Genomic DNA, 11,471 nt, shown 5'->3' with positions numbered 1-11,471 from the left:
TGAGGATCAAGGGTGATTGTACTGGGCAGTGGAATTGAACGCATGTTGAATTCATTGGTTGGAAATCGGTAATATTATATTTTTTCTTAAAAGTATTTTGGGAGTCATTGTTCGCAAAAGGGTTCCAATGAAAAAAAAATAAACTGAAAACCGCAATGTTTGTGAGTTCCACTTGGACATGGTTTTTGCACAATTCGACTCAAAATTTATTCAGCAATTTCAAAAAAGAAAATTAGTTTTACTACCGAAACAGTGTGAAGAGTTTGCATTCAAAATAAGCGATTCTCTAACATCGACGGGAAATGTTTCTCATAATAAGAGCGTTCAATTTTCCTAGGTTACAAAAATCCCAGGAAACGGAATTTTTCAACAAATTTCCCGGGAATACCGGGAAAAAATTGTTCTGATCCTGGTTAATATTTTGCAACAAAAATGTATAGAACATAAACTTTAATGGTCAAAATAAGTGAAAGATCAACTAATTGCTTTAGTGTTTTTAAAAAATCATACAACTTCAAGACATATAAAAAATTTCTATAAACCGTCTTGTGCATTCTTGAGTTTTCTTCTTTTTTTTAAATGGTTCAATAAACAAAAAATTCATTCATTCATCATTCATTCTGAAACCGCCTTGAAACAGAAGTATTCAAAAACACCCAGAAAGCAAAAATTAATAGTTATTGAACCTATTAAAAAAAACTTTAGAATTGTATAATAATTCAAAATCTGATCCTAGGATTTGTTGTTGTTTTTCGTTGTGTTGTATTATTTTTTTATCAAAGTGTTAAAAGCAGTGAGTAAAATGAATCCATGCTCCAGAACCATAAAATTGCTTTTAAACGTGCCTCTGTGACCAGTATGAGAGCAAGTAAATGACCTTGGCGCATAAAGGTGAAATTAAGTATAATCATGCAGAATTTATGTTTTTCATGACAAATAACTTTTCCAGAACAAGTCTTACTGATTTCAGCTCTTGAACTTCTCGTTTTATTTTAATCTTATTTTTTATAGAGTCACAACCTTATATTTTCAAATATTTAGAGCATATTTTTGAAATATTACATGGTTTACAGCCTAACAAATGAATTCGGTCAGTGTAACAAAGCAAAAAGTTATTTAAAATTATGCGATAAATTAACATCTAACATTTCAAAATGGCGTAATATTGAATGTTTGGCCCTATTGAAATGGTAATCTTGATTCAAAATTTTTAAAAATATTCGAAAAGATCGAAAAATGATTCACGAATGTTTCATATTTTAACATTGAAAATCGAACCATTAGTTGCGGAGATATCGACATCAGAAAATGAGGGTTGTTTGGGTGAGACTTAGAAAACTTCAATTTTCCTGTTTCTTTTTCTTTAAGCCGCTGTATCTCAGCAACCAGCGGTCCAATCTTTAATGTCCCTCACACAATTTTAGAGCAAATATTCTGAACTCTTAAAAAAAATATTTTTAGAAATGGTCGCTCATGGTCACTAAAAATTTCGCTGAAATCAAACTTTCGAAGGCCATATCTCGAAAATGGAGCCCTTTATCAGAAAATCTGTAAAGTAGTCTGCTTTCGATTGCAAATTCAGTTTAACATAGAAAATTAGGTATTTTTTTGTGTGAAATACCGACTTTTTCCAAAAATCAAAAAATAGGTATTTTGGGAAATTCAGTTTTTGTGAAAAAAAAGTTTATTACAAAATCGGCAATTTTTTTCCGTGTACCTATTTTTTTCTCAATAGTCCTCAACAATACCTAAAACTTTGCCGAAGACACCAAATTGATCATAAAATTCACTCAAAAGTTACAGCTGTTTGAATATTAACGTACCATTTTTGTATGGACAGTAGGGTGCCCAGAAAAAATGACGCCCTGCTCCACAAGCGGAAAACGGTTTTTGTGTTATTTTAAGCATCTGTGCAAATTTTGAGCGAAATTGGTCGAGATTAACCCATTGATACCCGAGCCTAAAGTTGGTGAAAGCAATGTTTTTCATACAAAAATTACTTTTTTAAATCGCTTATAACTCTTCAGGATCGAGTTTTACAGCTTTGGTATGTTGCACAAAGTTTTTTTTTCATAAAATTATTTTTATTAGGTCCTTTTCGGTGCTGGGACCTGGTTAGGACCGAGTCGGCTTTTGTAATTACATTTTACTTAAAGCTAAGAGTAATTACAGAGGATCTTGTGTGTAAATGTTAGTGGGAGGGGAGCCGATTACCCGCGGCCCACTCGGGGTTAGTAGTTGCACAAAGTTGTAGAGCATTAAATATTCAATAAGAATCTCACTTTTGGGAACATTTGGATGTAAGTAGCGCACCATGCAGACCATACCGTAAGAAAATTGGATTTCCCATACATTTTTTCGATTGACCGATTTTGCTCCTATTTGGTCCAGAGTCCTAAAATAGCTCAAGGAACAATATTCAGCTTGTGAAGCGAGATTTTGAGAAAATTTCCCATATGCTGGGCACCCTAATGGACAGCTGCCAAAATTGTATGAAGATTCGTATGAGAGAACAAATGACATAAAATATGTAGCTTCTTTGGTCAAAGTTTGAGTAAAATAAAAAAAAATACAAATAAAATCCATTTCCGGTTTAGGTAGAAAATTGTTCTCGGGTAATTAACAAATTTCCCGGGAAACTGGACATATTTTGTCGAGGGAAATCCCAGCATTATTCCCCCGGACGGAAAATTAGACGCTGTGACTGCGTATTTTTTTAAGGAAAATCTAGCGTTTACCTCACCAATTCTTGAATTGTTAGCATCTCTCGATGAACTAAAGGAGCTATTGGACTGTGACAAACAAACAAACAAACTTTTTGACAAACATTTGTTTGCAGAAACGTTAGCCTGCATATATTTGGCATTGTTTGTGAATTTGCCGCAAAGGGACCATCCATAAACCACGTGGACACTGTTTTGAAATCTCAGATCCCCCCCCCCCCTATCCCTCGTGGACAATTTCCATGAAAAAAAACATATCTTTTTTGTATGGAGCATGAAAAATCGCTTCACAAAATACAGTGTAATTTTTTTATTTCCATACAACACTTTTGTATGGAAAGCTCCCGAATTTTCATGGTGAAACCTTGCGTCTCCATTGAATCAAACTTTCTAAGAATAAAATCACGGGGACGCTTGGTTCATCACAAGAATTATGTAACATTTATAACCACAATATGAGCTATTATTTTTTGGCCAATAAATTAATTAATTTTTTTGCTGATTGAACCACCTTCGGAGAACCCGTTGCTAATAACCCATGACGATAAATCTTATATCTAAATTGTCCATGTACTTACTGTACTGTGGCCTAAATAAAACTTTTAGGCTTCAGAAAAGTCAAACTTGAACCACTCTATTGTCAAACTTGAGCCACTCTAATGTCAAATTGAAACACTCTTATGTGTAGACACTCCAAGTCCCATCTAAAAGAAGTATTGACAAGTGCCTGTCAGCAAATCCTTCTGCAAATGCATCACAATTAGCCACTTAAATCCCAATCTTGCCGAGCTTAACACGTCACCCGCCTCGATGGCCTACAGCTTATGACCCCCCCATTGGTCAATCTCGTTGATCCCGTCAAATACTCCATCGCTAATTTATCGCAATAATCAAACAATTAGCAGATTCCCGCCAACCCAAGCACAAAACTGAAATCCCTCCCCTAGCAGCAGTAGCGGTAGTAGAGAAAATTCCCTCTGGAGACTCCTCGAAAACAATTACTCGGCGGTTGTCCCGCGGTGACCAAGCAATGCGGGGCAGCTGGCCAACGCAACCCCAAATACAATCCTGCGAGACCGCGACCGCTCGGAACACGCTCATTACCACCGTGGACCAGCCGGCCGGCCAGAGGTCAAACCAAAATGTTAGGTTAGGGCGCGAGGGAGAAAGTGGGGTTGATTTGGTCAGGCCAAGCCACGCCAGACAAGCAGACTGCGAGGGAAATTCGATGATCCAATGCACGCAATTTACGGCGCTGTTACGATGTTTGATGGTTTAGGCCTCCTCTCATTATCGTGGTATCGGGCACTTTGGGCGATTTTGTACGATTTTAGAAAATTCAGGGATTTACGAAAAACTTTATTTCATTTTTAAATTATTTAAAAAAAATATTTTTAGACCAAATGATTAGCATCATTCGCAACTATCAAAAATTTGTATTGCAAAGCTCATAAGAGATTTCTCAGTCAGCTTTTTAATATTGCTTGTTATCCCGAAAATGTCCAACTTTGATCACAGTGTCCATCATATTGTAAAGTATGCAAAACACAAAATTCCACAATGGCAGATTTCACTTGTACCAGCTCCTCTTTCCACCTGCCGCACCCTCAGTGCACAGAAAAAAAAATTATGGTAATATTCATCAGGAAATGGTGACAGATTTTGTGGCAAAAAAATGATTAATTTTACCCCAGAAAATGATGAATTTTCATCAGTTTTTGATGAATATTCATCAGGTTAACATTTTTACACATTTTTTATGTAATATTACTCAAAAATAGAGTTAATATTCAACCTACCAAATTTTCAACATTCCAAAATTCAACTTTTTTTTTCTGTGTGAGGTTGGTAAGTGTACCGTTGAGTGCTAATCGCCTGACACTATCATCGCACTAGCTGCAACTGCCCTTAATGGCAAAAGTGTCTTAAATTGTTTTATAACTGAGTTTACCTGGATTATCGCAAAAAAAAATAAATTTACGCATGAAAGTATTTTTGGATTCTGAAATTTTAATTTTTCATGAAGGAGATAAGCCACTTCAATGTGAACTCCAAAACAAAGCCTCCAGCACATATGTCATTCCCTGTCCTGCGGACAGTCAGTGTGAAATTGGCACATCACTCGACACGGCTTAGAACAACTTGTAAAGTGTGTAATATCGGTCCTTTTCCCAACCCTTCCGGCGCTCCTGCCTGCCTCCCTGGACAAGGGTATGATTATTTTGAATGTGCCTTAATATGGAAGCTTATCGATGGGACTACGTGGCATGTTAGCGGTTTTATGAGCACCGCCGAGGACACTATCATAAATCAGTAACATGTCATCGGTTTCAATTGTGATTGCGGCGTACGCGGGCTGTGTTTGAACAACTCGCCGAATTCGGTGCATAGGATTTGGAAATAATTGCTCTTCGAGTGGGTAAATTTGGTGCAATATTGAAACGAGATTTAAGTCAATAGTTTGCTTTATTAATCACTTTTCAACACTAAAATTAACCAATCAGGATCGCAGGGGGTGCTGGGAACCACTTCTTGTGTTTCTTCGTGGTGTACGGATACGATCCGTAAGCACCATACGGTGATGGATATCCGTATCCTCCGTAGGCACCTGGTACTGGTGGCCACAGGAAGGGATTTGGAGCGGACCAAACCACAGCCCTGGAACAGCACAAAACAAGACACGCGTAGAATAACCAGCACTTCATTTCACAATGTTGAGTATCCAGAGAGTGGTAAAAGACGACTACGAGTCTAACGTCAAACGACTGCGATAATCTACCTTGACCATGAATGATCTAACCAAGAAGGTGCTAATGAATGAGTCAAACAAATCTAGAACGGATTTTCAAAAGGGCTTGTGAAATGTGTATGATATACTGGCTGTTGCAACCATTACAATTGCGTACTCTTGGTCTAGCATGTTCTTTCTAATTAAAATCATTGACTCATTGACTCATATTGAGTTCAAGTTACCGAAAAAAGATGCGACTTTTTTTATTTAAAGATTATAATCATTTTGTTATTTCGTCGCTGTCGTGCTATCTTGTCGCACGTGCATTTTGGCCTAAATTGAGTTAAGAACGCCACTTTTTGCAGCTCACTCAATTTTTAACTTTCACAGATCCCCAAAATCCCCCAATCCTGAGATATTCCATAAAAACGAAAAAACTTCGTGTCACTTTTCATATGAAAGAAGTTTCAATCTTGTCGTGCTATCATGACACAGCCTGAAATTTGATGTAAGTGCGACAATTGGCCAAAGGGATTTCAGGTCAAAGCGCGTTTGACACAAGTACGAGCTACACTACCGTAAACAGTTTCAATTATAACTCGGGACTCCGGCAACCAATTTCACCCAAACTTCGGGGCAATGCACAGAATGGTCAACGCGTTTTTCTCGGAACGTCAAAAAGCGACGTACGACAAGATAGCACGACAGCGTAGATTAGTAATTATAACTGGGAACTAAGGCAACCAAATTTTTTTTTCAATCACACCGTCTTTGCAGACTGAATACTAATCGTCTGTTGTGTGCTATCTTTCGCGACAACGACCATTTAGTACTTTTCGAGAAAAATGATTTTTAAAGTTTGATGATACATATTTTCAAAACTATGAATGATGGAGCTAAACTTTTTTGAAGCAATCGGTTCGTATACTATCGCTTAACAAACGCTCCAAGTTTCAAATAATTCACAGCAGTTAAAAGATACAGTAAATTATGTAAACAACAATCTGAAAAGCACGTGTCACAATTGTGTTTTGAAAGTAAAATTGTACTACGTGTCACAAGTGTGCATAGAATTCCCATACAAACTAAAATAGGCTTAAATCAAAAGTGTAACCGACTTAATCAGTATGTGAGCATGAACATGAGCATGAGAGACCACCCATGGTTGCCCCTCCGTTGCTGAACAGAACCGTAATATCCTTTCAGCACTACTGATCATAGGCTTCGACGATCTAGTGGTGTTTCCCTTATCAACAGCATGTATGAATGCGCCGAAAAGATAAAACACCATGATTGCTAAAACTAGATCAGTTGCGAATAGGTAACAGTCATTGGCCACCAACGGCGCCCGCAATGTCAGTTTGTAGATCTCGATTTTAAGGGACGGAAATGTTAGTTAGCGCAGGTTGCTACTAGGGCAGCTGATTTACTCTGTGCTTACACCCCACAAGCGCCAGGAACCTGAAAATTGGTTAGAAGGATAGGGTGCTTGGTCAGGATTCATCATAGAAGATGATGATGCGACCCAAAATCATAGTGTTTGTTGAAAGGTTTTATATATTATTCTCAAGGCAAACAATCGGATGCTGCGGATGAGACATTTCCCGTTTAACTGTTGTTAAATTTTAAATGAAATGGTTTAATCTTAGACAGCCGGCTGTGGAAAGATAAAGCCAAATAATGTTTATTTATAGAATGAGGTGTTAAACGCAATGCTGCAATGATAGCGTAGTCTGATTTTTAATTATATAACCATTTAATTTATAAATTTGTTAAGGAATAGACGCTACGAACTCAACCATCAAATGCCTTCCGATCTTCTTTCTGTTAGCTAGATGAGGTATTGATTTTCGTTGCCTCTCGAGCTACGATGCTATGGAGAGGGCTTAACACACAAACAACCGACGTCGAGCCCTCCGAGCTACGGAGCTATGGGAAGGTCTTTTCAACACAAAAAAAGACTCGCGCACCACTCAACGTTCTTGATGAATCAAAATATTTTTTTACGCGATAAACCTAACGAACTCAACCGTCAAATTGTCTTCCAACCAGCGATGATGAAGAAAGGGCTTTAAGCACACAATAACTCACCGATTAATATAAATAAATTCCAAGATCGATCTTGTTTTATAGCAACAGCGCAACTCACTCCTGATTTTCACGATCGCGAATACAGCACAAAAAGAACACCACAAAAATCCATCTCACAATCCTGAATTGTTTTTTTTTCACTTTGCACACAAACCCAACCATCCGCTTGCACTGACGGAACATAATTCACACAAAAGAGACGAAAATTATCGCGAAAAAACAAGACTGCGCGTTCCCAGAAGCACTGCACTTATGATGCCATTATTCAATTATATGTAATGACCAATCACCCCATGGGCAGCGAATGACCGAAAGGTTAAAACTGCCGGAAATAAATCAACTAACAACAACAATCACCCCATGCACACAAACAGCGACACAAAAGAGACGAAAATTATCGCGAAAAAAAACAGAACTGCGCGTCCCCAGAAGCACTGCACTTATCTGTAACCGACTTAATCAGTATATTTTCAAAAACAAAAGATTGCATTTCCTTTAGAAAGTGTGTATCAACATAAATTTGTAAAAACAAGATTTTTTTTCCACATTTTCCAACAACATGTATGACGTGTCACAAGTGTGCACAATCATTTTGACGATAAATTAATCTATGTCACAAGTGTGTATTGCGATCCGGGAAACGGAAGCGAGTTCCCAAAATCGGGATCTTGTAGTGTTTATTATGTATAGCAAAACGGCATCATTAACTCATTTTCGACCAAAATGGTCTATGTCACAATATAGCACACAGCAGTCGAAATGTTGTATGGAACACGTTGCAAACTTGATTTTTACAGCACTCGTCGTATTTATCCAACTCGTTGATCCTCGTTTGATAAATGTACGACTCGTACTGAAAAAATCTTCTTTTTGCAAATGGTTGCGTAAACTACTATTTTGTTGATAACGTGACTTCTTTTACCTGTATAAGTCATGACCAAGCTTGACCATCCCAAAAAATATTTTTTCGACAGGATCAGGAAATTGAATTTGAGTCTTATCTACTGTGGGTATCTATTTGAGGCTTATCAACTGTGGTCTGTTATCTGTCAGATTCGACTTGCAGTCATTAATAAGAAGCATAAAACAACTTTTGCTTTAAATTATAGAGAACATTGCATCATTAAATGCTGTCACTTGATGGCACTTAAGGAAAAAGAAGGCTTTTTGGAATTAGTCAAACAGGAAAAGTAAATTCAAAATTTCCATCTGGTTACAAATATTGTAAACCTTTTCAGTAATCAACCTCTAGCTGCCATCAGAGTCATCTGTGTCAATTCTGAAGAATCTTCACTTCGTTATTTAAACGAGTCTGCGCAGTACGACGAAACATAAGATACACTTGCATAACTTGAATGAATACAAATACAAAAAACAGTTGTAAGATGCTATTGCAACTATGACACATTTTTAGACTGTTACTCGAGAAATCATATATTTTATTTCATTTATGAAATATAGGAATGACGAAATTATAAATAATTTTTCATGAGCCACATTTACCTCCCGAATATCACCCAAAATCCTTCAACATATTGCAGCTCACCCCTCATCCTGCAAGTCTCACCCCACCATCACACTTACGTTTCGTTGAAATTGATAAATTAAACTTTGCCCTCTGCTATTCAACGAAGAAAGAAACACGTTGAGGAAAAAGTGCGCGCCAAAGTCCCCTCTGGCAGTTGGCTGAAGCTACCTACTACCAAAGCTCGTGCGTGAACAGAAGACGCAGCGTGTTCTTTTCATTTTTTGATTTGTTTGATGATGAAAAGTGAGCGAAAAATTTGTTCCTAAATTTGACCCCCGGGAAAAATTGCTCGCACATCAAATGTTTGATACTAATGCCGCAATTTGTTGCGGGAAAATTTAAAATAATGTGTGCGTGGGACCATCTGGTTTGTGCGGTGAAAATTTGCAGCGCAATTTATATTCATGTGGAAAATTAGGAGCTGACAAAGTGTAACAAAATACATTCGGTGAACCGCAAATTGAAAAAAAAGGAACGGACTTTTAAACCAATTAGTGAATTAATATTGTAATGAGCCACGGGGAATATCAACCCACTGACACTAACTGGCACTTTGTATTAAATGTCCACAATGAGTATATAAATAACTCTCTCTAATGGACAGATCGGTTGCGGAGAACCCAGCAGTGTGAAAAGTATTTTCCAACAATTCACGACCATGACATGACATGGTTAACAAAATGTCAGGACAGTGTGGTCCAGACAGATCTGGCAGTGGTCATCACCACTTGTGGGTGGTGAGTGTTTCAATATCAGGTTATGCATCGTATGTAACTTTATCCCAAATGTAGTTAACCATTTTATTTCAATCAAATTCATCCAAGTTGATATTTTTATACAAACGGATAAAACACTTTCTGATTAAAGTAAAAATTTCCAGATGACCTGAAATAATGGAAATTAATTAAAAAATTTCGAAACAACTCATTATAAGAAAACATACTTTTTCGAGTAGATCCCCAATACATCATTGGAGTTGAACAGGCATAAACCCAACAAATAGGTAGGATATGTTCCACACTTCTTTGCTTTGTACACGTAGGCTGGATTCAACGACAATGTGAACAACTGATGAGAATGAGAGTGACTGCAGGCTAGGGGAACTATAATTTAAAAAAAATATGGCATAGTTTTAAAAATCCTCAACGACTAAACACATACTTCTGACAATAGGAATGCGAATTATTACTTACCATATGCATCAGAATACGTCAACATCGGAAGCAAGCATGAAGGCTGCGGGTGGTACCCTCCATTTGGGAAAAAATTGGCCTGACCAATCGGATTACCAGTTCCCAGCAGATAACGGGTCGTGTAAATCATCTGAACGTACCCAGCATCCGTGGAGGCAATTCTATTCTTCGTTCCAACGTCGATCGGCAACGTGAACAGTGGCCCCGCTGCATCTAATCCATACAGTTCCTTCACCTGTCCACTGAAGTTCTTACAAGCAAACGCCGAGACATGGGCCCCCAAGCTGTGCCCAATCAAGGTCATCTTGGACGGAGTAATCCCATTCCGAGTCAAAAATTGCATGAAAACAGCCAAATAATTGCCCACCAATCGGGTATTTCGCTTGGCCGCGATCGCATAACCGTACCGGGCATATCTGGACCAGTCCACTACGCAAACGTTACTGTCCACGTACTTCCTGTAAGCTCCGGCCATTTCTTGTACCCACGTAACGTTTGCCTTACTCTGCCATCCATGGGTTATAATAGCAACAGGCTTCTTAAGGTCAAGTTTGCTCCCAATTGCGCTATCATCTACGAACGTCTGCTGGAGACTCGAATACCCTCGCCTACCGCACCAAAAAGTGACCTCCTGATCGATCGTACGGTTGTCCACGACCGTTTGGATCAGATTACCGGCCATGCCAGCCAGCCCGGATGAAAAGGTGTCGATAAAACTGGCGAGGGCACTCTCCGTGGAATAGATGGAAAAGTCAATGGCGTGTCCAGTGGGAAACCCCGACACCAGGATGGCCAACAGTACACATCGTGACCACATGGTTGTAAATACTTAATCGTTCCTCTAGTCAAACTGTCAAGCAAATCGAAATTTGAGCAGTTATATCAGAAAATGTCTAACAGCTCTTATTAACACAGTTGCGAATAAGTCTGGCAGAAAAAATGCAAAAGTGAAATTATAAACAATAAATCCATTGAAAACAGTTCTTGCACATTAACCGCGTAACCATCTCGATTCATTGCGTAGCTTGAATTATATTGAACTCGAACAAGGTTAAACAAAGCACGTGCTCAACACAGTTCGTTTAAACTTTGAGTTATACCTGTTATGACAGTTGAGAATAGATTGAACAATCACCATATTGTTGTATCTATCAATCATATGTTAAAAGTAATCTTTTCCTATGTTCTCTCTTGTAATTTAATCA

The 11,471-nt window shown here is 38.0% G+C and overlaps 1 protein-coding gene across 1 annotated transcript; it reads right to left on the bottom strand.

The window, feature by feature from the left end:
- Window positions 1-9,859: 9,859 nt before the first annotated feature.
- LOC120421273 (phospholipase A1 VesT1.02-like) lies at window positions 9,860-11,126 on the bottom strand. Its single transcript, XM_052708318.1, has 3 exons — window positions 10,267-11,126; window positions 10,017-10,176; window positions 9,860-9,958 (listed from the first exon to the last, which is right to left on the bottom strand). The coding sequence occupies exons 1-3, from the start codon at window positions 11,081-11,083 to the stop codon at window positions 9,907-9,909; spliced, it is 1,029 nt and encodes a 342-aa protein (XP_052564278.1). The 5' UTR covers window positions 11,084-11,126; the 3' UTR covers window positions 9,860-9,906.
- Between the last annotated feature and the right edge of the window lie 345 nt (window positions 11,127-11,471).

This window comes from Culex pipiens, chromosome 2, assembly GCF_016801865.2.
Source record: "Culex pipiens pallens isolate TS chromosome 2, TS_CPP_V2, whole genome shotgun sequence".
In the NCBI taxonomy this organism is placed as follows: Eukaryota; Metazoa; Arthropoda; class Insecta; order Diptera; family Culicidae; genus Culex; species Culex pipiens.
This window is presented reverse-complemented; position numbering and strand designations above follow the sequence as displayed.

Bases quoted from the DNA above. Each gene is read 5' to 3' on its own strand.
- LOC120421273 (XM_052708318.1), bottom strand. From the start codon at position 11,083: ATGTGGTCACGATGTGTACTGTTGGCCATCCTGGTGTCGGGGTTTCCC. The intron at 10,177-10,266 runs GTAAGTAATAAT...TTTAAATTATAG, and splicing joins GACGTATTCTGATGCATATG to TTCCCCTAGCCTGCAGTCAC. The intron at 9,959-10,016 runs GTATGTTTTCTT...CCATTATTTCAG, and splicing joins TTGGGGATCTACTCGAAAAA to GTCATCTGGAAATTTTTACT.